Here is a 26256-nt window from a genome sequence, read left to right as displayed (position 1 = left end):
ACAAGTTGCTGAATTCTAGACATTCTGGATTTTTATGTATACTTTCTCACTCCATTCAGCAGTTAGATGTCATTGCAGTGAGCTTCTGGGCATTCTGCCAAGTCTTCACTATTGTCAGAGTGCTGGATAAAGTACAAAGGAAAATGCTTGTCTATGTTTCCTTGTAAAATTTTATAAGTAATGTATAACATCAGAAGTGAAAGCACCCTTATTAAAGTAAGAGCACAGCTAGATGAAAACAGGACTGACTCTCACTTTTCCTGACTGTCAGTACAGGTGGTTAGAATGTGCAGATCACTTCGACATGCAAGAACAATAAATATCCATGAATTAATAAGAAAACCTGAGCTAGAACTGTAGGCTTGGTGACCAAAGTGTCTGTGTTCAGTATTGTAAGACTGTGTAATAGTGTAAATGCTAAGATAAGCGAAGATAAGCCTTTTCTGAAGAATTAAAACTGGACAAAAAGGATTTGAAATTTCAGCAGCTCTGCATTATTGCCTCTCTTTCAGTTGATCCTGTAGGTATAATGACATGTTTGGCAGAGCCATGTCCCTGTGCACTATAGTGTGTAGTTTTCCACAACTGTTCTCATCCTTTTAAAAATCACTCTTTAAATTTTAGAGTTGTTTTTGTATCATCAGTTGACATTAATTTGGTTAAAATGTAGTGAGGTAGAGGAACAGTGGGGCATGGGACTAAATACTATTTTTTCCTAGACTGTACTGTGGTGAAGCTGATTGTTAAGTTCCCAGGTTAATTTCTGTGAAAACATGATTTTTCTATATCAAAAAAGCTCCAAAATACAGATACCCACTTGCAAATCAGAGTTGAGGTGGAGCAAGTGCCTCATCCTTCCTTGTGCTCCTATTTTCTCAGTGTTTTGTTCTTTACATTGCACTGCAAAGAATAAAGCAGTGGAGCACCTCTGCATTTTAGAGAAGATGCTGGTAAATGAATCTGAATGGAGATTGTTATGCTTGATACCAGTTGAAAGGAAATCTGTGTCCATGCTCGAGTACTTGCTAGGCAAGATTGTTTAGTAAGTCAGACTTTTTACATGAGAGTCTGAGAACAGCCATGCTGTGCCTGCTCAGGGATCACACAGGATTTGAGCCTCTGACACTATAATGGCAAAATGAAAAGTGATTTTGTTTTTCCTGTAGGAAAATAGAAGAAATGTATTTAAACTGATTTGTTTGCTGTTCTTATGTAATTACTTCTTTTTACTTATTTCCTCTCTCTTTTTCTTTCAAGTTTGTGCTGAAGCTTTCAATCCAGATGAAGAGGAAGAAGATACAGAACAAAGGGTAAGGGTGAGGGAATCACTCCATCCATGGGCTCTCTACAGAATGACAGGCAGATGTACATTGCCTTTTCTTACCACTTGTGCTTTTTGTGCTGAGCATGGTGTGGTGACACTGACAAAGTGACATTGCTTCGAAATTGAGAGCCACTTTATCTCATGGGCTTTTTTAGTCACTACAGCTTTAATTCAATTTTACTTCAAAGGACTCAAGAGCTGTGCTTAAGTCTAACATCTTTAAAATTTTTGCTATTTTCCTTTCTTAATTCTGTTAAAGACTTGTTGAGGCAATTCCTAGATCATCGATGCTGTTAAGAAGAATTAGTTGAGTTTTACCACAGCTGTTTCTTCTTGGGTGCTTAAAATTCCTCACATGCTTTTTACTGTCTTTCTTGTCAGAGCAGTTCTGCCTGGGTAGGAGTAATGCTTGGAAATATTTTAAGTCTGTAAACACCTGTTTTTTCTCTTGTTCTTGAAAGCTGGGAATTTCTAGGAGTTGCAAATCCAGATATTGTAATTGTATTTCTTTAGAGGTGGTTCTTTGTGTGAGCAAATCTTGTAGCCTGGTTGGTGAGAATCAGTGTTTTCTCCCTGAACTTCTGGTGTTCTTTTCCAGATTCCTTTACAAGGATGCTTACAATTCTGAAAAAAAAAAATTTAAGTCTAATATAATTTCTCTTAAAAAAAAAAAGAGATACTTCATAAATATACTTTGTATACTTTGTAAATAATTTTTATATGTTATAAAAAGAAAAAATGACTGTGTGTCAGATCAAAAGTCTTAGTTTTCTTGACTAATGATTCCACATTCTGTTTTCTTTTAAAACAAGGATCTGAAACTGTTTAATTTCAAAAAGAAATTTTTAGAAATGCCTACTGATATAACTGGTTTTTGGAATCCTTGTTATTCCAGAAGTAAGAAATGTTAATGTGGTGCATGTCAGGTAATTAATTTTTAAATATATTTTCATAGCCCCTAACAAGCACATATATAAACATTTTCATGATACAGTGAGAATTGGTTCCTTTAACCTGATGTTTATAAATGGAAGGAAGTAACAAAATAATCTCAAACAACAAAGCTTTTATTTAAGTAATTTTGTTAGGAAAAAACCACGCTTATTCAATAACTTCTTAATGGATGGGCTGAGATTCATGTATCATATAAAATACAAACTGCCTGTATGCCAACAGTAGTTATACTGGGACTAATAGAGCCATATAAGAGTTCAGGAAGAAAACTGATCACTTCTTCCCCTGATTGATATGTTCAAGCTTTGGCTGTGGCTATGGCTGTGTTAGAAGGGAAGGGAATGGAGTGGAAAAGGCATCCTCTTCTTTCTTGTCTTTCTTCACTGTTATTTTTCATATGTTAATTGTCAGCATAGAATTTTTCTTATGTGTCTCTCATTCTGTCTTCCATTATATGTTTATATAAATACTGTTTATGCAAACAAAAAAGGACTGTATACTTTTGACACTTAAATTGTGCTCTGCTTTTTCATGCTGAAGTGAAGGCTTAGTCTGTAATCATATTTCTTTGTTGTCATGACTGTTCTGTTCTACTTTGTTTTAAAGGTAGTTCATCCAAAAACTGATGAACAGCGATGCAGACTGCAGGAAGCATGTAAAGATATTCTGCTCTTCAAAAACCTAGATCAGGTAATAGCATTTTAAGGAAATCTTAAATTGAGTTAATTTTTGTTATGTACAGTTAATATTATCGAGAAGTTCAGACACAGTTTTTCAAGACAACAAAATAGGATTCTGTTTAAGATAAGGAAAGATAAGGAATATTTTCAGTGTAGTCGTGCCAAGAGATGCTGCAGTGATAATTCCCAACTTCAGGAGTGCAGTAAATATTTCAAGTGTATCAGCAGCATGAAGACTGGCTTATGTGTTGATGCAGTATATTTTTAGAAACTCAGCTGTGATCTACATCTTCAACTTCGAACATCTGGTCATTGACAATGCAATGAAAGTATTTTGTTAATGGGCTTGGGAAGAGCCAAGATGGTAAAGCAGGTCAGCATCAAGGCAAGGCATTTATATGGTGTTGTCTTTCTTGGCTTTCACAGTTTCCCTGGCTGTACTGCTTGCAAAAAAAGGAAGTTTAGTTATGGCTCAACAGGGAAATCCAGCTGGAGCCTGCTGTGCAAACCAGCATTATCCCATTTTCTGTGTGGGCTCCACATCTGTACCTGTCCTGTCTCATTTGGGCCAGAATTGCAGCTGCTCTAAGACAACAGACTATCCAGGGAAATAAGTCTATGGAGAGTCTTGTTCAATATAGTCCTGATCATGAGTGGAGACTCTTAGATGATGACAGATAATTTACTAATAGATCATGGTGCCATTTCTAGACATATATACAATGAAATGCATGTACTGTTGATATGAATTTATGTGTGTCTGTTGCAGTGTAGCTGTGTCAGATTATACCAAAGGTGTGTGTGTGCTTTGGCACTGAAAGGATATGTGAAAATACAGCCATTTGGACATAAATTTGAAATAATGGCTCTTCTGTGCTAGAAGTCTGGTTGTCTGCATTATTGAACTTATATTAATAAGCTAGAAAGGAGTGAGCTGCTAGTAGAAATCAACATGTAATATCAGTATGACTTGTGTTTTTGTACAGTAAAGTACAAAAGTGTGGTGCATGTTCCAGTTCACTATCCAGACCAATTGAAATGAGCTCACCCTTGTCCAGCAGTGTTGGAATTTAAGTTGACCTTCTGTCAAACTTTAAGAATTTTCTATAAATCCATTTCCCACACTAAGGTGTGTTTTCTGATAGTTGGTTTTCCTCCCTGCTCCTGCTTGTTTTCTAGGAGCAGCTGTCTCAGGTCCTTGATGCCATGTTTGAGAGGAAGGTGAAGCCTCAGGAACATGTGATTGACCAAGGTGATGACGGAGATAACTTCTATGTCGTTGAGCGGTAAGCAGCTGTGCCTGTGAAATGTAGAGGCTCTTTCTTTTCAGCTTCTTAGAAATGGCAGGGAATGTTTACTAGAAGACAGTTTCTAAAGGAAAAGAATTTGTTCAGTTTAGTTTTTGTGCCTATCAGCATAAGCACAGCTTAAAACCAGCTGTATAACATGTTGTTTCTAGGCAAGGTTATTTTTTTTTTTTTCTGAAGGAGGGGGAAAAGCAGCAAAAATAGGTCTGTGGTAAGGGGAAGGGATAGGACATTATTTTCAGGAAGGAGAATATAGGAAATAAATACCATAGTAGTAGCTACCATGGAAAACCCTGGACTTCATTCAGTTAATTTTGACGACTGACTTCTGAGAGAGTTGGGATTGCTCTACCTCTGTTGGTTGTGATTTGTATTTACAGAGTGTAAGGTTCCATTTTGGAATTTCTTCCATTAAGCAAAGTCACATCATCATTTTGGGGATCACATATTTGTAACAGGCATATAATACATACATGTGTGCATGAACATTTTAAGTATCTTTTACCCTTTTGGAAAAAAATCTGGCTAATGTTACTTTGAATAACCATATCCAAAGAGTAATTAAGAACATGGATTTATTTCCTTTTGCAAAACTGTAATATTAAACAGAATATTACTGAGTGATTTATAAAATATGATCTTTAACTGCTTTTTTTGGTGCACTGTTATCTTGTTTATCACTGAAATAATGGCACCATTCATATTGTATGAAATGCTTTCAAAGCAGTTCTTGAAGACAGGTTGTTACTTTTTGAATTGCAGAAGAATTTCTAGCTTAGAAATTGTTTGTTTGAAATGCTTCTTGTTCATTTTAAGGACATTCCTCTTTCTGATTAGTGAAATTACAAAACATAAGGCTGCATCAAATATATTCTGACATATATGCCTGTGCCCCTGTCCTCTGCCATACCAACCTCTTAGCCTAAACCAGTGCCCCATTTCTGCACTCTGTTGTCTTCCTCAGCTGCTCTCCCTCCATCCAATCCCCTCTTTGGCCAGGCAGGCTGAGTTCCTTCTCTTGCCACATTCACCAGAGGGATCAGAGAGATAAGAGTAGGTATTCCAGATCAGAACTTGTGGGAGCCAGAGCCACCAGCTCTGCAAAGATGAGTTCAGAGCAGTGGTTCCTAATTTTGAGGAAACTTAAACTTGGTTTGGAAGCCTCTCAAAAATGTTAGATACCATCAGCCTATTTTGATTTGTTCCTGTGCAAGGCTCTTACCCTGTTGGTTACTAAAAACTCTCTGCTGTGAGTTTTAACCCAAAATGAAGAAGTGAAATGGAACCTTAACTTAGATACTCAGGTAAATGCTTTTATGGTCTCTGTTCTACTGATGCAATGTTAATCCACAACAGTTTTTTTCAGGCAATAGATAATTGTATTGGAAGTTTTCAGGCTTTTAGGTTTTTATTTTGTTTTATTCTCAAGTAAAAAGTATGTGACAGAAAGGTTGTACAGTGAAGGAGATTAAACTTGGTGTTGTCTGGTGACACCGTAGCAGCCTTTGCTGTGAACAGTAACTCGGCTGCAACTCTTTTGCTGGTTGTTTGGTTATTAGGAAAAACTTCTGCAGTTAGGAATTTTCAGTCCTTTCTCCCTTTCCAGTCTTCCTCCACCTCCCACACACTTAATTTTTCATGCAAAAGAATAGCAGAGTAGTGGGCCTTATGGAAAACCCCAATGTTTCCACTTGTGTGCAAGTGTAAGTTCTGAGGACTCCAGCTGTTCCATGAGTAGGCATGTCTTGTTATTCCCAACTAATTAATGCCCAAATATTAATGCCTAAAATAAATTCCTGAAGATTAGTTTTTTTCTGTCTAAATGAACAGTGACTTTGTGTTCTGGCCTTTTTTTCCTAAAGCCTTCTGCCTGCAATACTTCCTCAGCAGGTGGCTCGTGTCCGAGTGTCTGTTGCCATGCGAGAGGGGCAGCAGGCAGGGGAGGTGCAGCTGAGGATGCAGCCGGTGTTCAGTGCCCTGGGCATGGAGGGGAGAGCTCAGGGGGATGTGTTTATTGTTTATTGCATGGCTGAACGTGGGACACTGGCTGCTGCTGAGGAGGCACCTGCAGGGTCTGTGCTGATTGAGCAGTCATCACTCAGGAGGGGCAGCATTGGCCTCTGCTGCCTCTTGGCACAGACTGATCCACAGTCTTGCTGAGCTGCCCTCCTCTGGTTTTTTGCCTTTTTTTTGCCTGAGGGTTTTATATTTTTTCATGTCAGTACTTTTCACTTGAGTCCTTGAGCTTGTAACGATTACCATCTCAACAATTACACTTCGGTCTGTTTTTATTCTTCTTATCTTGCAGGTCTTTAGTTCATGGACTCTCTCACAGCTCAGCAACCATTTTCTCAATAAAGCTGAGCCAAGGTCAAGCAGTGTTGCATCACCAGATTAGTCCTTGGGCCAAAGACAGCTGAACGCTTGGCTGAAGGCTGTTACATGGCTATAGTTATTTGGAAATAAATGGCACTAGTAAGTGACTTTCAGGCTGAAGGATGGGAAGAAGTTGTTGCTTTTGCTTAAGCTGTTCACATCTGGCTCTTCCAGATCAAAAAAGCAACTCTGAAGATTGTTGCCTCTGGTGCCTCTCAGCAAATCATTAAATAGATATCAGACATTACATGAATTAGTGACACTTTCCATCAACACTAATCCTTTTCTGGTTTACTTTTAGTATGCTGTTGGTTTCTTACTCTCTTAGGTGCGAGTAAGCAGTAGAGTATAAATGTCTGGTAGGATTGTTGTGCAGTCTCATGTGTCTTCCTTCCTGACCTAGTATCATTTCTGGTAATTCATTTTCTTGGGTACCTAGTGATGTTGTGAGATATAGTACCATTTTTGGTATTTTTATAATACCATTTACCATTTAACATTTTCTGTTCAGAGATCTTGGCTAGATATCAGCATGCTTAGAGCATCTTGGGGTTATGATATACATATACCCTGAAGCTGGAGTTGAGACAAACACACAGTAGTGGGTGAGCAGTTGGCTTGAGTGTGTCCCAAAGGTCCTGCAGCAATGCTGACACAGAAAATGGATAGAGATGGATCTGAGTCACTCTAGAGGCCTCACTGGGTAACACACATGCTTTGAAATGTCGCTGTTAAAGATGATGAGACTACTTCTCACCCTGACCAGAACAGCAATGTCAAAATAGTGTGCAGAGGAAACCAGGTAGATCCTGCCCATATCTATCAGGAGTGAAATGCTTTAGTAAGAGACAATTATTGCGAAAATAGTAAAGATAGAAATGCCTTAGTAATAGACAATTATTGCTTAAATAGTATAGATAGAAGCAGTCAAGAATAAGGCAGTTGGAAAGCTCAAAAAGTTCCATCTCACACAGCAATAAAAGGGCTATTTGTGTAACAGCAAAAAACTGTTCTCAGGATTTGTACTGGGAGGTTGTCTAATAAAAAGTGTTTATTCTGTTGTTTTCCAGAGGAGTGTATGATATTGTTGTAGCAAAAGACAACCAGTCTCGCTGTGTGGGCCGCTACGATAATCACGGCAGTTTTGGGGAGCTGGCCTTGATGTACAACACTCCTAGAGCTGCCACCATTGTTGCCACAACAGAAGGAGCCCTTTGGGGACTGGTAAGGAAAGGAAGTTGCTCTCATATGCATAATATTTTAAGCAGTACCTCACCGTGTCCAGGGCTTCTCTTGACAGCGCTCCTCTGCTCGTAGGTGTTTTATCAGGATCTGCTATCTCATCTCCTGGCATGAGAGATCCATTGTGCAGATCTTTTTGGCTGAACTTTCTGGAACAACTTGTCTGTAAAAACTCTATCACTAGTTCTATCTGTCCCTCTAGTTTTGCTTTTACTGTAATTGTGGCTTTTGTTAGTGGGGAAGAGAAACCTCCTGGTTTTGTTTTCATCCTTCAGGGGACAGTGGAGGCATTAAAGCACTTTTGTTTTATGGGGTGGGGAGGGGAAATAATATCTAAATTATGTTCTTCATTTTCAACTCACCTTCCTACCATTTTGTCTCTTAAGGGAATAGGAATGTGTTAAATACCTTCTTGAGGATGTTAGTGATTTGAAGAGGTCAGAAAACTGCCCAAAGCTTTGTTTTCCTTCACAATAAACTGTAGTTCTGTTACCTTGGAAGAGGTTCTCGGGTCAGCATGACCTATGAGATGCCGAGCTAAGTGATGGTGTTGCTTTGTTTCTAGCCCAGAAGTACTGAATGTGGAGCTGTAGCCATTAGTTTCCTTTTTTAGTTCTTTTCCCTGCATTATTTGGATGGGGTTATTTTCCCAGTGCTCTCTTACTCATCTGTGAGGGTTGGCATAATGAGAGGATTGTGTTATCAGCAGAGGCTTTGAAGCCACAAGTGTTGTGTGCTGTGCCCCGGGCTCCTGGGCAGCTTGGCTGGGGGCTGCTGTGTGCTGTGACCTTGATTGTAGCCCTGATAAGCTGCAGCACACGGCTGTTCCTGCAGTCTCAGTGCTTGCTGGAGATCTGGCTTCCCTTTTGTTTGTGACGTGAAAGAAAAGAGTTTGGTAAATCAGCCAGGCAGTAATGTCAGAATCTCATTTCTGGAGGAAGACAGAACAAAGCAGCTAGCTACAAACTGAGTTCATTCATAAAAGGAGGAAAATGAGAAGATGATTCTTTGTTCCGGTTTCCCTTTGAAAGGAACTGCAAAAATCGGGTTAATTTTGGATTTAGTTTTTCTAGGATTATATGAAATTAATTAGCAAGGTGTAGATGAACAGGGACTTCTTGCTAATCATCTATCCTGTAAACATTTTATTAACTAAGGCTGCATTTTCCTCTCAAACTTCAGTTATTTCTTCCAGTTACTCTGTTTGTTGCCATGTTTTCATCTACTGTTTTGTCCCTGATGTAATTTAAACATATTTTTATTAGTATGCAGAAGTCATTGCTTAAGCTCTTTGGTTATCTGCCGTTTGGGAAATGTGGATTATTCCTGCTGCATTGCAGGCTTAGGCCAGCAGAAACCTGGAAGGCTCAGGCACAAAGCAGTTATCACAGTGGGTCCCTTCTGGAGGAGGGAAATGTCCTCAGCCTTTGCTGCTGAATGTGTCTGGGAGAAACCTCACGGTCACACACACTGCCTTCACAGCTCAGCTTTTTTTTGTTTAAATACTGCTGCTTCTCCTCTCTCACTGTTACTCTCAAGCAGGTGAAGTCTGATTTTTAAAATGCTTTTACAGCCCTTCCCCCCCCCCCCCCCCCCCCCCCCCCAGTTTCTGTGTCTTTTTGCTGCTCCAAAAACAAATATTTGAAGACAGTTTTACCATTGAAGAATTCCTTTGAAAACAGAAAAATCCCTTATGCTTTATGATCTCTTTTTCTCCTTTGGATAACAAAAATACCATCCTACCTTTCATCTTCCTCATCCTTCAACCTTAATGTTCCATTGCTATCACCTCTGTAAGTCCTTATTACAAATATTTGCAGCCCGCATCCCTTACAGATGTCCACTTAAAAATACCTCTTCATCATCTCAAAATGCTGCTGCTTAGGTACCAGCTGATGGTTTTGGGAAGCGGAGGAATGGCTCTTAGGATGTTTCTGGGGGAATTTTTTTTGTTGGTGTGGGTTTTTTTAATTTTGTTTTAGGTTTTTTGGTGGTTTTTTTTTTTTTTGGTTGGTTGTTCGTGCAGCCGCTGGCCCCGCAGCGCCGCCCTGTGGCCGCGGGGCGCAGCGCGGCGGGGCCGGAGGGGATTTCGCCCGCAGCGCCTTTGGCTTCACCAGCGCGCCCGGCAGTTTTATCTCGCCCCCAGCAGTTTTTCCTCGCCCCCAGCAGTTTTTCCTCGCCCCCCGGCAGGTTTTCCTCGCCCCCAGCAGTTTTTCCTCGCCCCCCGGCAGTTTTTCCTCGCCCCCCGGCAGTTTTTCCTCGCCCCCCGGCAGTTTTTCCTCGCCCCCAAGCATCCTCGTGGACGCACACATGGCTGGCAGTTAGGAATTGGTCCTTCTAGAAGCTGGCTCTTGGATCTGAGAAGGTGCAGTGAACAAGCCTGCTGCTGTTTGATACTCTGTTCCTGACCTGAGAGCAGTATAAATATCCAACTTTTGAAATCTGTGATTCAAGTAGAGAAGAATCCAATTCAGATTTAGTTCTGCAGTTGCCTTAAGAAGTGCTGGAAATGCCAATTTTCACTGGCTTCAATAGAAAGAGCAAAACTCCTTCATTTGATGCAGAAGCATAAAAGGTATATTAGCAAACCGGCAAACAAAACCCCAAAACTCAACACAGAAAAACTGTGTAAGATAGAATAAAAATTGAATCCCTAAGTGCTTATGTGAGAAGGATCAAGTCTTACAGCTCCCTATTTTTTAATTTGTTATTGCCAGAAGTACTGTTAACAGGAGCTGTTGCAGTCAGCATTGTGATGGATGTGGTATCACTTTAGCAGCTGCTTTCTCAGTCCTGGCGTTTACTGTAAATACTTGTCCATGTTTGTCAGTTCTTTAAACAGGGAGCATTTCAGTGAAGAGGAGTAATGTATTTCTCTGTGCTGTTTCTTGCAGGATCGAGTGACATTCAGAAGAATTATACTGAAAAACAACGCAAAGAAGAGGAAGACATATGAATTATTTATTGAGTCTGTGCCCCTTCTTAAATCCTTGGAGGTAAAACCTCTCAGAGACATCTACATCAAATTCTTGCATTAGCAGCAGCTCCAGTCAGTGTTCCTGCTGTATCAGAAATCTGTCGTTTTTGCTTAGAACAAAATACTAAGTGCTGCTTTGGTATCACATATGCTACACAAATTTGCATTGATGAAATAGTTTTAGGGGTTTTTTTTCCCCGAGATCCTTTATTCACAATAGCGATTTGCTGATTTTTATCTGTCTGATTTTTCTAAAAGCTCTTTACAGGAAAAAAAGCCCACAAAACAAAAAACTACCTATATGTATTTCAGGAAACAGGTATCAAAATGCAGTTTGGTGGTCAGGGCTGTGGTTGCCTGTGAGGGTGTGATATTGAAGTAAGGATACAGTCGCTCAGATATCTGGCCTTTATCAGCCAGGAGTGGTTTTAAATTTGATACAGAGATGTGGGCTGTTGTAGTCTTGCTTTAAGCTTAACTTAGTATTCAGGAGTTAAACTGCTAAAGGGAAGCACTGTGGCTTGGGAATGCAGTCACACTGTCCTGTTGGGGTGTGTGGTGCCTGAATTTAGGAACAGTGTGGAAACTGTCCCTTCCATTGATGCACCCTGTATTATCAAAGGGCTTTTGGAACTGACCAACCTGCTTTTGCAATAATCTGTTTTTGCCTTAAACCATAATTTAACTTTGCTTATCATAAAAAAAAACAACTTTCCAGCATTAATCTTTAGTATTTGAGCTCTTAACCTCTTTGGGAGAAGATTACAAAATTGCAAATATCATTAGGTGTGAACAACAGCCTCTACTATGTATTATTTTGGACATATGTCGTTAGCTGTGGAAGGGATAAATTACACCACCATCTCTCTCAGTGCCTGGCTTAAACTGGTTCCATCAATGTGACTTTTTTTGAGCACAGAATTGACTCAAATATTTAAAGATACAGAAAAATAACTCATTAGCACTGGATGGCTTTTTGCATGACACATTGTAGTTGAATCATGCATGGACCAGAATTTGATTTCTCAAAGATAGGCAAGATGAAGGTACTTGGGGAATGAATGGATTGATTGCAACTGAATCATCTGCTGAATTTTAACTGTTAGGATTTTCTTCCTTTCTTGGTATGATTTTTTTTTGTGCTGCTCTGAAGCAAAGAAATTGTTTTGTGGAGTTCTAAATGAGTGGTGGGAAACACTGGAGAGGACTCATTTCTCCCTTGCTGTTTGTGAAGACTCAGGCATGTTTCCTGGCATGCCCAGGGCTGCCTCCTGCCCTTGCTGCTGGGCATCCTACGGGCCTGCTCACAGTTCACAGCCCTTGTCCTTGTCATGTCCCTTCCTCTTCACTCTAGGAATGAGTTCTTGGACACAATTCCTCCCACACACATGTTTAAGTGTATAGTGGTTAAATTTTTTTTTAATGTTTTGCAGGTATTTCTCATTAGAGTTTTGTTCATAGGAAGTTTATAAAAATTTTTGGAGTGTTTTCTTCAAATTTCAACTGAATCTTAAAGTGATTTTTTTCTCCCCTGACCTTTGCTCTAAACTAGCCAAATCAGATATATTTTGAGTGACCAGACAAGCACAGGGATGAGACACTAGACAATTTTCTTTGTTGATTATGGTAGTCCTAAGACCTGTGTTGCAGTACTATGACAATGTCATTTTGTGGCTTTATAAATTTACACAATTTATAAATTGTGTGTTTGTGTGTCTAGTGAATGCCTATTAATTTCAGGAGGGGTTACAGAGATTCAGAAGAGTACATAGAGATAAACTATAATTGATTATTATTTTTAATTTTCTTCTTTGTTCCAGCCATCAGAGAGAATGAAGATAGTGGATGTTATAGGAGAGAAGGTGTATCAAGATGGGGAACGTATAATTTCTCAGGTAATTGTAATCTAAACTTCTCTTTATCATTCGCCTTTCTGTGCTTCTGTTTTTTCTGTTTGGAATTGACTTGCAGAGTTCTATTACTTGGACCAACTTGGCATTTATTCTTTTAATATTTCTGATTTATTTAACCACTTCTTGAATGTTTGGGGAATAGACAGTATTTATTTTGCTGAAAATTTATTCTATTACTTTAGCCTCATGGTATTTCTTCTCTCATCTATGTTTTATAAGTAGTCTTTGCAAGGATTCAAGATGAGTGTGTCTTCAGAAGCTGAAATTAAATGTCTATGCAGTTTTCCATTAAATCCCCCATGCAGAGCTTTCCTCGGCCCCTATGACCAGATTAAACAGGGAGCCACTAGCTCTAAGAAACCGTCAGGGTTAATTGAAGCCACTGTTTTTTCTTGTGCTTTCCTGAGGTATTTCAGTGGTCTGGTTTCAATTGAGTCCTTTAGTGACTGGGGAATGTTTTGTCTGCTGCAGTAGATCAAGGCCAGGGTGGTAGAACATGAAGCTGGATGAACTCAAGCTATAGCTGTTTGATTTTTAAAAAAATTTAAAAAAAAATTTTTTTTTTTTTTTTTTTGGCTGTGACAGAAATAGCTTTTTGGAACACTGTTACAGACACTGGAATTTTGCATCAAATTTGGCTGTGGGTTACTGTGTTGTAAAAGTGCTCTAGTTCAAGTAGAAGTTAATGCAAGGAAGGCTTACTTGAAACTGCAGGTTTTTGGTTACGATGTTGTTCGTGTTGTATAGACAGAATATGAATCCTTGATAGTGTCTTGAATAATTGATCGTATTTATCTTGAATGTCAGATAACTGAATATAGGAAACAAATTTGCTGGTAACTGTCAAATTCATTCAATTTTTGAAGTTGAAACTCCTTTTGCTTAAGACCCTGAGAAAATTGAACTCTCAGCAAAATCAGAGCTTATAAATCAGTATCAAAACTGGGAATTCATAGTCAGTGATCCAATTACACAAATGGTTTTATTCTTTTTTAATAACTGAATTAAGGGCAAGGATGTAATTATCCTTATAAGGAGGATTAATAGTTTGGATAGGTCTGGGTGATGGTGGTACAGTGCTAGAGATGATGAAATTCTGTGCTTGGAAAAGATATGATAACTCTTATATTAAAGCAGTTGCATCAATACCAGGAACCTCTTTTCCCTTGTGAATAATTAAAAATTTTTATTACTTTTCTGGAATTTGACCCTTCATTAAGGGCAGTAAACTTTAAAGCACTTGAAAACTGTTAGTAGTGTTATGAGGGTGTCTCCCACTCAGTTTATTTCCATTCTTTTTAAAAGTAAAGTGCTCTTTCAGCAGTTACTCTTTCAGAAGTTAGCTTTGAGCATTATTACATGCTGTGACGGTTGGCAGTTGTGAATGAAAAGTTTTTACTGGATGGCTTACGACCATCCCCAGGCAGCTTAGCTAAAGACCTAATTTCTTCTGTAACTCCGTGTTTAAATCTTGCATCATCTTCTCCCAGCCCATGTTTCATATTCAAGTTACAACCATTTCTCTCCATCCTTCCCATCACATTCATCTCCTTGACCACTTGACAATAATGTCAGATTTCTCTCTCTCCTCACTGTGTTTCAGGTTTTTTTTGGTGAGCTGCTCCCATTCCCTTATCAGTTCCTTTTCCAGCCTTTGTTTCCCCAAAGCCTTTAGTCCTTTGCTTTTGGTTTGTAGCAGGAGGCACGTTGCACACCTCCACTCTGACTTCCAGCCCTATGCCAGGCCTACAGGGGCAAATACAAGGAAGAGAGGTCCTTTCTGTCACAGATAAACTTTAAAATTATAAAGTGCTGGTGAAGCTCTCCAGAGCAGATGTTAACTGGGGTCACTTGAAGATTTTAAACATGATGAAGCTGAGGGAGATGTGAAAAATGTTCTAGAACCTCTCACAGAATGACAGAATAGTTGAGGTTGGAAGGGACCCCTGGAAGTCACCTTGTCCAACCCCTCTGCTCAAGCAGGGCCAGGGAGAGTTTAATGGCACCTTCTTCCTGCTGAAAGAAACAGTCACTCAATCCCTGTTTTATTAAAATTTGCTTCTGAAAATTATAGGTTCTGCTTAGTTTCACTAACTATTGCCTACTTTCATCGGGATCAGAAGATTTTCATTTAGGTGATTTTGCTATATATCATCAATCTCCTTTGTGTTTTGCTTTCCTCCTGCCCCCTTACTGAATGATGAGCACTAATACTTCCTTCCCTCTGGGCTCCTCTGGTGTTATTACCCAACCAGCCACCTTTTAATGTTAAGAATCTGATTGTTTGTCAATTCTAACAGATTTCTGCAGAAGGCCTAGTTCAAAGTGAGTGCTTTAATACCATTTATGCATCCTTTCACAGTCAAGTAAAAAAGAATTTATTTTAGCTTTTCTTCTTCACAGGGTGACAAAGCAGACTGTTTTTACATTGTAGAATCTGGAGAAGTAAAAATCTTGATTAAAAGCAAGGTGAGTTCAAATTGAGTGATTAGGCTTTGTATTAATCAATCCCTGATTTCACTGAATAATACAGGAGATGTGAAAAAGCCCCACCCTGAGTTATTGTAACATATTGTTTTATGATGTTGATCATAGTTGTTCGTGTGATATAGGTTGTAGACTCCCATACCTGTTCTGCAGCAGCCAGAAGTCATTTTACTAAGGTGCCAAGGTCTTTTGCTTCTCTCTGCTACTCTGCAAACTGACCTGATACATGAGAGACTGAGAGAGCCAGCAGCTCAACCCATCCCATCCCTTCCTACACTGATACACTTTCCCTGGCCTTAAGGGTAGAGATAAAACTTTCCTTCCATTATTGTAGAGACTGCACATTACAAAGTGTGGGGTCTGTTATCTTTAGTGACATATTTGATGTTGGCATTTGCATGGGTCTCTGTACAGTCTGAAGCAGCCAGGGGAACAGCGTGTGGTGCATGATAAAGCCTGCCTTAGGCTGCGTAACAGCAGTTCCCAAAGCTGTAGCAGTAGATACCTGTTTGTCTTAAGACTTGTGGGCTGGCACACATTTTTCTTACCAAACTTCCAGCTGAACATGGTGTTGAGGCGTTCTGCCATGACTTGGGAGTCACTAGTTTGAAGGCCTGAAACCATGGAGCTGTTGCACATGTGTAAAGTATCCGGGATTATTAACTGTAGGCTTGTACAAGGACAAAGCTGTGTGCAAATAATGAAACTGCACTGTTTGACAGACTATGACGAGTAAAGAGGCTAATCAAGAAGTGGAGATTGCCCGGTGTCACAGAGGGCAGTATTTTGGAGAGCTTGCACTTGTTACCAACAAACCCAGAGCAGCCTCTGCCTATGCTGTTGGGGAGGTCAAATGTTTAGGTAAGCAGATGGTCTGTGTTTCTAGTCATCCTTTTCTGTTCTTTGCTTGTCTCATGGACCATGCTTGAGTGAGCAGCCATTCAAAACCCAGCAACCTTTTGGTAACTGGCAGTCAGATTCCTGAAGCTGGGAGCATGGGCTGGAGTGGAGCTCCAGGTGGAAGCTGGAGAAGCACTTCTGCTTCCTCATGGCTGATTTTCTGTTTTCTATGTGTGTGGCCTGTACTTGTTTGTCACACATAGCTTTCAGGTCATCTTTTAATACCACTGTGGCGTGTATTTGGCTTCTGTGTTTATCTTTGAGATCAGCTTTGTATTTCATTAATCTTGTTTCTCAAATAACAGTAGAGAGAGAAATCAGAAACATGATTTCTGTTTCTGTGGTTTCTTATGAAGCCTCAGCCCTAAGTGGGTTGAACTGAAGGTCTGTGTTCTGAGTTCATAAGCCAGACTGGTATTTGGTGTCCTTTTTGACAAACAGTCTTGTTTTCACCTCTGTTCCATTACAGTCATGGATGTGCAAGCATTTGAGAGGTTGCTTGGACCCTGCATGGACATTATGAAGAGGAATATAACACATTACGAGGAGCAACTGGTGGCAATGTTTGGCTCTAGCATGGACCTGATGGATCCAGGGAATTAGGCACAGGGTACCTCAATGCCTTCTTAGTTCAAGACACAGAAAAGCCTCCTATCAGCAACACAACTCACAAGGACAACGGACACTACGGAACAGTTACTGCTGCTGTTTTCTTGGGCATTTTAGAAACCATAAACAAGTCTCAGCACAGATGGATTGCTCACTCCTCCCTGCCTCCACTTTGCTGCTGATACTTCATTACTAGACCTAGATTAAAGATGATTCTAACCCTATGTTCACTTACTTGGTTCAGAATGGCGTCTGTCCAACAGTTCAAGTGCCTGATACGAAACCCAAAGTGTGCAAGACATAGAAGCCTCCTTTCTTCCTGGTGTTACTGTTGGGGTAAATTGTCCCTTCAGATTCTGTAGAGGGAGGCTGCCTGTTCTGCAGAGGCAGCCTGTGGAATACAAGCCTTTTATGGGCTGATTACCTTCATCTGATGCTTTCCTTACACAATGTCAAATTTGCTTTTAATTGTAGCATCTGGGTTTGAAGTTAAAGTATCAATGGAGCCAATGAATAAGGTGGCACTGAAGTTTTGGTCCACCTGCTGAAAGCAGCAGGTAATAAATACAGAGAACTCTTTAAACCAAGTAAACTGAGCTGGGGACATGGGAGAGTCTGCTTAGCAACCAGATGCAGAAAACGTATTTTAAGTGTTTTCTGAGCAGCAAAGAAAATTGATTTACTCTATGCTGTCCAACAAAGTGCAGTGGTTCAGATCAAATGGCCTGAAAGTGTCGTAATTGTTATCTCCCCAAATTTGCTCCTTGTTCCTGACACTGAGTACATTTTGTGGTGGTGAGATAACAATATATGACCTTCTCTTGCTTACAGAGATCCTTTATACTACTACATTTCCCAGGGTGCAGTTGTTGACTGGGTCAGTTTTAAAGCTTTTTAAGGAGGTGAATGTTTTGTAATTTAAATGAAGACTACTTCTGTACTTGTTTACAGGAGCTTCCCCTAGTCCTAACATTTCACAGTATTTTAACTTCATTAGACACTTGAATGCTTCCAAATACCACGTTGATTTGCTAAAGTTTTCAAAAGTTGGCAACATTTGACTTTGTAAAGCAAATATCTTTTGCTAACTACGCAGTTGGTGTGTTTGAGGAGTCTTTTTGGTTTAGGTGATAACTAAGCTAATGATGTTTATCTAAAATACCTGTTAAATTTGCAGCATTTATTAGGTAGATTCTGTTTCTATAGCTTTAAGGACCTTAATTGGCATATGGCTGAGATTTTACCAGGGTATTATCTAAATAAGAATCAGACCACGAGGAGGACATTTTTATGGTGTTCAAGCAGACTATATATATTAAGATATTGAATTTGGAGGTTTTAAATCTATGACCCTTTGAGTTTGCATTCTTCCACAGCTCATGCAAAACATATTGGTGTTTTATGGGGTTATAAAATTTTAATAGTGAATACTAGTGTAATAGAACTTGCTCTTTTTATTCATGGCCATGTAAGCAAGAATGGAAGGATGCTAATCTTGAATTCCTGCTTTTAGTTATCACAGTGGACATTTCTCTAAGGCATGAGATGCTTAGCAGCAACTCTTAAGTTGATTTCTGGACAGTTTTTCCCCCATAGTGGATGAGCTCCTCCCATTTCCTGCAATATGAGTAAGATGGAAAGTTGATGAATTTGAATGACTGTTGTCCAGTTACTGTAATTGCAGTCATATTTTTATATAATGCAAATGATTTGTAATGGACACCACTGAATTTGGTGTTTCCATATTATTAAAGTTCTGGTCGTGATGTCTAGTGGCTGTTCTAACTGCATGTATTTTAGAACAGTGAATTTCACTTGCTTTCCTGGGCTGTTTCTTTGTCATAAATTACAGCCAAAGAAGCAGCAGGTACTTTTCACTCATGCTTCCAAGGTTTAACACCAAAGACAAATATAATTGTTTTCATCACAGTATTTAAAAAACCAAACAAAACCCAAACCAAGCCAACCAAAAAAGAAGAAAAAAACCAGAAAAAATCTCCACTCATCAGCTCCTTGCAGTGATAGCAGATATAACTTTAAGATACTTGGGGCTCCATGACAAAGAGAGTTTCTGAAACCAGCTCATGACTGGCCTGTGAACCAAACAGGAATTGGTCTCTGAACCAGCCTGAATTTCTGTGCTGTCTAAACTGTCATGTGAACTGAAATTTGCTGTGAATAATCACCAGCTGGCCTTTGCTGCTCCCAGGCAGAATATCCTCTCCTTTATCCAGGGGAGCCTGGCAGGTTGGGCTGCCTTACAGGTGGATTCTGGTTCTGTGCAGGACAGGACTGTAACCTCAGCGCAGGCAAACACAGGCAGTTGCCCAAATCTTAACCAAAATCCAGGCAAGGCTGATGTCAGATTCTTGAGATATTTCTGCCTCAAAGGCAGAATGTGATGGCTTCTAAAAGTCAAAGGAAAAGACAAGAATGTACAAAACATTGCAATCCCATGTGAACAAGAACAGGCTTTTGAAGTTTTATCTTTCTCTGGGCTCCCTGGAGCAATGGCATACTGGGCAGTGCCATCCTGCATCCAGGGTCTGTGCAGCATCACTCTGTGGTGTAGAGAGGCAGCTGGCTTTGAGCTGAAAGAATGAGCTGCTAAGAAGGCCCATCTGTTTAAGAACTATAATGTGCAATGTGCCTGATTCATTGGGTCTAGTTTAAGCAACCATTTTGTACAGTTTTGGAGCATGAAGGTAGTGGAAAGAAAGCTTCTTTAGTAAGATACTCAGTATTGCCAGGAATCTGGTTAGAACACCAGCAGTGAGCAAAAGTGGGCTATGTGCAAGTGCTGATACTGAGTCCAGGGAGCAAGTACAGCACCTGTTTGTGGCCATCTGCCCCATCCCTGTATCTCAGCTTGTTCCTTTGCACTCTGTTCATTGCAGTTGTTGCATTGAGAGTAAGCCCAGGTGTTTGGTTAACACTCAGTGTTCAGTAAATCTGCCACTGAGTCTCTGAAATTGGCACTGAAGAGAGATCTAGTTTTTAATAAAACAACTCAGCAGCAAAGTGGGCACAGAGGATCATGTTTTCGAGGCTTAGAGGAAGACATGTCCTGTTTGTGATTCCTTGCTTGTGATTGTTGTGAAGTCAGTGAGAGGAGCTTTGAGTGGTTAAATATCCTGGCACTTAATATTTCTGTCTAATGTCACAGCACAGGTTTAACAATGTAAAAGAACAAAAAAGTGTGGAAGTGCTCCTTTCTTAGAAACAAAAGTGCAAAACTTAAAATAAAAACTTAGATAACAAAGTGCAATTTTGCACAGAGGGGAAAAAACCCTGAAACCCCTTTGAATGTCACTTCCATTCTTTCTTTTGCTGAAAGCAGACTCTTGTTCTTGACTTGTATTTGTAAACTAGTCTTGCCAAAATACACGTTGGGTTTTTTCACTTCAGATAATTTTTGTTGTTACAATTGTTACTGATCATTTTAACTTTTTTCAAACCATACATTTTATTTCAAGAGGCCTTCCCTGTGGATTTCCTCCTGGTGCTCTGCAGCACTACACTGCTATTTCAAGAGGCAAGAGAAAGTCACCTCACAGGAGCCACTCAACGCAGCTTAGCTGGCTGGAGCTAATAATGCGCTACTAATTTTCCTCTGTGGGGCAGGAGGGGAATTAAATTCTGCATAAAGTTGCTACCTCAAGGCTCCAAGTGCTTTTAAAGGTCTTTCACTTGGGAGAATTTAATAAGATAGTTCTTAAAATTGGTCTGTTCTTTTGAGTTAAATGGCTTTTTTTTAACTGATTCATTGAGGGACCCTTATTTTAATTCATTTTACTACTTGATTCTCAAAGGATGAACAGCTGAGAAGTTTGGTTCTTGCACTGTAGTGTTGAACATGAAAGGAAAATATCTGCCATATAAACATATGGTTTTAACAAGTTAAACCACTCTGGGGTTCAGCTTCACTTTTGGTTAATAAAAAACTGACCTGTTGTGTCCAGCCTTCCTGTACAGTCCTGTGTGTGCTCGTTATTGACTCACTGCAGCTGACACAGCCCCCAGCCTTACAGCAGCTCCCTGGATACACTTGGAGTGCCTGTGTGAGTTCCTTCTGCCAGAGCCTCATGGAGAGCAGCACCTGCCCTACTGCAATAACAACAAAAAATTTATACAGCACCTGACCACCCAACTTTTGCTGCTTGGTGATGAAATTTTACTAATATCTTAAAAGTAATACCAGCTTCTGTAGGTAGTGTTGGTCCCAGTAAAACTGGCTGCTCTGATAAGTCTGCCAAATTATTGTGGAACTGATTTATTGAGCACTACACTAACTGGTTCTCAGTTCCCAGAGAAACACAGTATTTCTGAAGGTATCTTGTTAGCCTGCACTTACAGCTATTGAATTTTATGTGGCAAACTGCCTTTTCTTTAACTTAACTAACAATCTGAAAATTACTTTGGTACATGTGAAATTATATTTGCTTTGGCTGAAGTTCTATTTCTGAACGCTCAGCAGTTCATGTACCATTTTTAAGTCAGCCCAGGAGTGGAGCTCAGGTGGATTGTGGTGCTAAGCTTGAGCAAGCTCTGCTGGAATACTGCAGGGCCTTTGCACGGACTGAGCCGTGTGAAGGTGCAGGCAAAGGGTGTCTCGTGGGTCGGGTTGGCTCCAGCCTGTCAGATGTGCATTGGGCTACTGCAGTGTTTCCCTGCTGGGCTCCATGCTAATTCCTGGATGAGCCTTCTGGTAAAACAAATAAGATTCTGTGAAGTTCTTTTGAGGATAATGTGTAATTACTTCAGCAGAGTGAACGCATTTCCATCCTTTCTGCTGTTTCTGTGGTAAGGATACATTTAATGCCAATCTTTAGAGAGCAGGTACAAGATACTAAAATTGTGTTATTTTATCATCCCAATTAGTGCAAACACAGGCTGCCAGGCTCGTTCTGTGCACGTCTCCAGTTCGTTTCAGCTGTGTGTCCCTGCAGAACGGAGGCTGGGCAGCAGAGTCTCTTCGGTGTTTGTACCTGGTGCCCGGCGCCACCTTTACCGGGAGCTGCCTCGGGACAGACACCCGTGCTTGGAGGACGAGCGCGGGAGCGTTCCTGTGTGCCGGCCCGCGGCAGCGCTCCGTGTGTGCCTCAGGGCAGTGCTGGCTGTCCCCGCCGCTTCCCGGAGATACCTCTCAGACACTGCTCTCTCTCTGCTCCGTGCACGGCGCGTTCGGGACCGGGGCTCGGTGCAGCGGGCCCGGCTCCGGTTCCGGGCGCCGCGCGGTTGCCATGGCGATACTGACCCCGCGCGGCCGCCGTAGACGGGGCGGGCGGGCGGCGCGCGCGGCCCGGCGGGGCGGGGAATGGCGGCGGCCGCGTTCGAGCGGCGCGTGCTGCGGCGCGCGGCCGAGCATCACTATCTGCGCGTGCGCCTGTGAGCGGCACCCCCGAACCGGGACCCCCAACCGGGACCCCCGAACCGGGACCCCCGAGCCCCCCCAGACCCTTCCTCACTCCTCCTGACCCTGTGCTCTCCGTCCCGCAGGGAGCTGCCCGACGGCGGGGCCCGGCCGAACGCCGCGCAGTTCAAGCAGCTCGTGGTGACCGCGCTGAGGGAGCTGCACGGAGAGGTGGGACCGACCGGGACCGGGGCTGTGCTCGGCGGGCGGCTCCGGGCCGGGCCGGGGCTGGCTCTGTCCTCTGTTGTCCCCTGGAAGGCGGTGTGGCTGCGGAGCGGTGTCCGGGCGGGGCGGGTGCATGGGCCGGGTTTGACCCTCCGGTACCCGGTACCCGCCCCCGTCCCGGCTCGCTCCTGGTGGGCTGTGCGGTGCGGTTCGGTTCGGTGCCCGCGGTCAGGCGGCTCCAGGCGTCCCTGGCAGTGCTCAGGGTCGGGTTGGACCGGACTCGGAGCAGCCTGGCCCGACCATGGCAGGGAGCTGGAGCGGGGTGAGCTCTGTGCTGAGTGAAAGCACCTCTGAGGTGCTTTCCAGCTCAAACCGTTCTTTGATACTTGCTTCTAGAATTTGTGGTGTTGATGCTTTTGCTGTAGAGAGGCTTTAAAAACAGAACTGTGGGAAGGGAGCAGCTTTTTGGATGGGAGAGTCCACAGCACTGTTTTTCCTCAGTTTACTTTCTTGCTGGTTCATTTTAAGCAGGTCACATCACCTCTTGGTCTGTGTTTCTCTGGTTGTAAGGTGGAAATAAAAGTGGTTTCTAAAGAACTCTGAGAGGAAGGATGCTGTTTGAAATGCAGTGGTGGTGTAACTGAAACACTTTTGTGAGATTTGAGCATAACTATAACACCTTTAATGATGTAACATGCTGGGGGTGAAATCAATTGCATATAAACCACGATAAGAACATGGAGTGATACTGAATATCTTTTTCTTTCATAGGTTGGAGCAGCTTTGCCTGTTGATGTCCTAATGTATGAGGAAAAATCTCTGTCTGCCATATTAAGAGTAATTAGCAGGTAAGGTGCCGTCAGTATGTGCTTCCATGCCATGAAAGTATTTTTCGTAAGAAAATAGAACTCTTAAACTAAGAATGGCTTGTGAAGAATTAAACCTAACTTGCAGATATTTGCATTCTGCATGCAGAAAATAATTACTGAGTCTTGGTGACTTCGTGCATTAGTACATTATTCCTGCTTTAAACCAGAATGATTTTAATGGTTTTAAGTCAGGAAGTAAGCATTACTGAGGTAGTGACTTTAAATCTCTTTCTATAGTAAAGATGAGAACAGTTACTCTAAATGGTGATGACAACTGCAGGTGATTTAGGTGCAGAATGAGCTTAAATGCACCCTGAGAACAAGAATGGTTCTGGTAAAGTGAACTTGCAGTACACTTGCAGTGAGGTTGCAGTACATATGTCTGTGTTAAAGACAAGAGACTGCAATAATCCTTCAAGATGCAGTTTTGCTACAAGAACTCTTCAGTGAAATTACCTGCTGTTACACGGTAAAGGGCTTGTTACTCTTTGCATAACATACTTTCTGTTTGAGATGTCTGTGCTGCAGTAAAACAGAAAACCCCCAGATTTTATTAATATATTTTGTTTTCTTTTTATTTAGTGGCCTTGTCAAGCTGTGGAGTGCTCTAACCTTGCTGGGCTTCTACCAGAACAGGAGGTGTGCCTTCCGGGTGCTGCAGGTAAAGCCCTGTGGGGCTGGCTGCCTTCCCCCAAATGTCAGCTCTGGCTCTAAGCTCTGCCTAGGCCTACTGCCTTTTCATAGAAGGATGGCCTAGATGCAAAAATGCCTTGGTTTGGGAAAGAAGTGCCTTTCAGTGCAGTTGTGTGGGCCCATGTTTGAGCAGTTCTCATCTTAAAATCAGTCTTGTACAATGTGACAGTAGTGGCTGTCTCATAACTTAATGGTTTCACTCCAGTGACAAGGCCAGATGTCATCTATACTTTTGCAAGAAAATAATTTCCGGCAAGTGTTCATGACCCACGTCTTGGTTCAGGTTTTATTTTCCCTACTCTACTTTCTGCCTTTCTAATGGTTACTGTTAATTGACCTTGTTTAACAATGCATGTATGAACATGCACTTCCAGAGCTTATTTTTTTCCAGAGGATGCTGCTTAATAAAATGAGTTCTGAGAATTCTTTGTTTCTGAAGCCATGGCTAGACAAAAGTGTGCTCAGGCATAGCTCTTAGTTTTTAATCTATCATGTGAAAGGAAAATTGAAATATCTTCAATTTTGAGCGTATTTGATAGTGATTTTTTTAAGGCTTTAGTTGTTCAGTTCTTGTTTGTTTTTTCTTTCCCCAAACTAGACATCTCCGTTTCTACTTGCGTTATCTGGCAACAGTAGAGAATTAGCCTTGGACTGAATGCAGTTGTTGGTTCAGCTGCATGCAGGAGAAGTTCCTGGAAATGTTGTGGCCCTTCAGGCGTGGAATTTCTGGAGGGATTTTCCAACAAAGAGCCCTGACAAAGCCAACATTTATCAACTCACTGCTTGGACATCCCGTATTTCAGAACTTACATGTAAAAGTTGGAGACAAAGCTGAACTTAGTAAGGCTTTTACACAGAATGATGTAGTTACCTTTTCTTATTTAACAGGTGACACAAATCCTTTGCATTTAAATGAAGAGTTTGCACAGAAGTCTAGGTTTGGGAGAACTGTTGTACATGGAGTTCTGATCAATGGACTTATTTCTGCAGTTCTGGGTACCAAAATGCCTGGTCAAGGATGTATATTTCTTTCCCAGGAGATTCGTTTTCCAGCTCCTTTGTATGTTGGTGAAGAAGTCACAGCTGCAGCAGAAGTGAAACGACTGAAGGGTTCTGTTGCACACATTTCTGTATCGTGTCAGGTCAGAGAAAGTGGGAAAACTGTTATGGAAGGGATGGTGAAAGTCATGGTGCCAGAGAGTTAGATCTATTCCTCATGTGCAACTTCAGCATAAAGGCCAATGTACACTTGATTTTGAGTCTCTTTTTATGTGACATCACTTAAACCAGTAAATTCCTAACAAAAGCTTTTCACAATGTCTGAAAGTTGACAAACTTGACCTTACTAGAGCTGCATTAAAATCAGAGCTTTTCCTTTTTTCACTGTGATGGGTTTCTCTGCCAAGGTGAACTAGGCACTTGCTGGGACAAAGTGGCACATTCAGACAAGCCTTTGTGCCGTCACAGTGGGAAGTTTGGACTGGTGGGACTCACACTGCGGCTGTTCTTTCTGGTAAAGTTGCAATCCACACCAGCAAAGTTCAGTTAAAACTTGTTCCTTCTGTACAAAGCAGCTGTACTGCCAACAAGCACCAGGGGAGGGGACTGTGCTGTGTTCAAAAGCGGAACAGAAGTGGAGGTGCTGACACACATGTACTGCAAGATGTGTTGTAATCTGCATGGCAGCTCCAACTGGTGTTTCTTCTGAAACCTGCCTCCCAGAAAGAGAGTGAAGGAAAAAAAATTATCACAAAAAATATATTGTCACAACATGTACTTACTGTATTTGTTCTTCTGAGGGCAAGACAAGCAAGGGCAGATGATTTGAGTACTAACTGTTTGGCTTCCCTGTCTTTGAGTGTGTGAACATAGATTTCCCTTTGTCCACTGAAAGTCTACACTTGGTAGAGTAGACTTCTGGCAAATTCATTAGTAAATCATCTGGGTTAAATTATTTTAGTACTGGCATAAGGTTGTTATACACTAAAAAACTTTTTTTAGGAAAGATTGAGGCCATCAGGGGTAAGGTGTTCAGTTGGTGGCTCATACAACTTTCTGGCAAAGCGTCTGTTATCCCCCTGTCTTCTCTGCAGCAGAAATGCATTTGAAATTTCCTTGACTGCAAATAACCTCAGAAATTTTCTGCTAAGAAAAGAGAGTTTTTCCTCAACCTGTGATGAAAGCTACTGGTAAAACAGCTGCACAGCCAGAGTGCTGCACTCTAAGCCAGGTATTAGTCACACTGGAGCAGAGGGAGGTGTAATGTTTCAGGTGTTTGACTCCATGCCTTCTCTTTCTAAAGCTTGGAGGTTGGCTTGGTTGCAACCTGGAAGCAGTAATTAGGAAG

The 26256-nt window shown here is 41.3% G+C and overlaps 2 protein-coding genes across 2 annotated transcripts in view; both read left to right on the top strand.

The window, feature by feature from the left end:
- Positions 1–20741, top strand: part of PRKAR2A (protein kinase cAMP-dependent type II regulatory subunit alpha) — a 59686-nt gene extending 38945 nt beyond the window's left edge. Inside the window, exons 3-11 of the mRNA XM_002188654.7 lie at positions 1258–1310; positions 2885–2968; positions 4138–4244; positions 7712–7865; positions 10778–10879; positions 12681–12755; positions 15177–15242; positions 15983–16121; positions 16630–20741. Of these exons, the coding sequence (XP_002188690.1) occupies positions 1258–1310; positions 2885–2968; positions 4138–4244; positions 7712–7865; positions 10778–10879; positions 12681–12755; positions 15177–15242; positions 15983–16121; positions 16630–16763 (914 nt within the window). The 3' untranslated portion in view covers positions 16764–20741. The remainder of the gene's footprint in view (positions 1–1257; positions 1311–2884; positions 2969–4137; positions 4245–7711; positions 7866–10777; positions 10880–12680; positions 12756–15176; positions 15243–15982; positions 16122–16629) is intronic.
- Positions 20742–22040: 1299 nt separating this feature from the next.
- RPP14 (ribonuclease P/MRP subunit p14) lies at positions 22041–25150 on the top strand (the record flags this gene model as incomplete). Its single annotated transcript, NM_001245212.1, is given in 6 exon segments — positions 22041–22157; positions 22269–22353; positions 23119–23195; positions 23799–23877; positions 24508–24517; positions 24520–25150. Coding segments are annotated over 6 exon segments (348 nt in total). The 5' UTR covers positions 22041–22086.
- Positions 25151–26256: the final 1106 nt, after the last annotated feature.

Source organism: Taeniopygia guttata, chromosome 12 (assembly GCF_048771995.1).
Source record: "Taeniopygia guttata chromosome 12, bTaeGut7.mat, whole genome shotgun sequence".
NCBI classification, from domain to species: Eukaryota; Metazoa; Chordata; class Aves; order Passeriformes; family Estrildidae; genus Taeniopygia; species Taeniopygia guttata.
The sequence above is the reverse complement of the archived record's forward strand: the minus strand, read 5'-3'. Positions and strand labels throughout refer to the sequence as shown.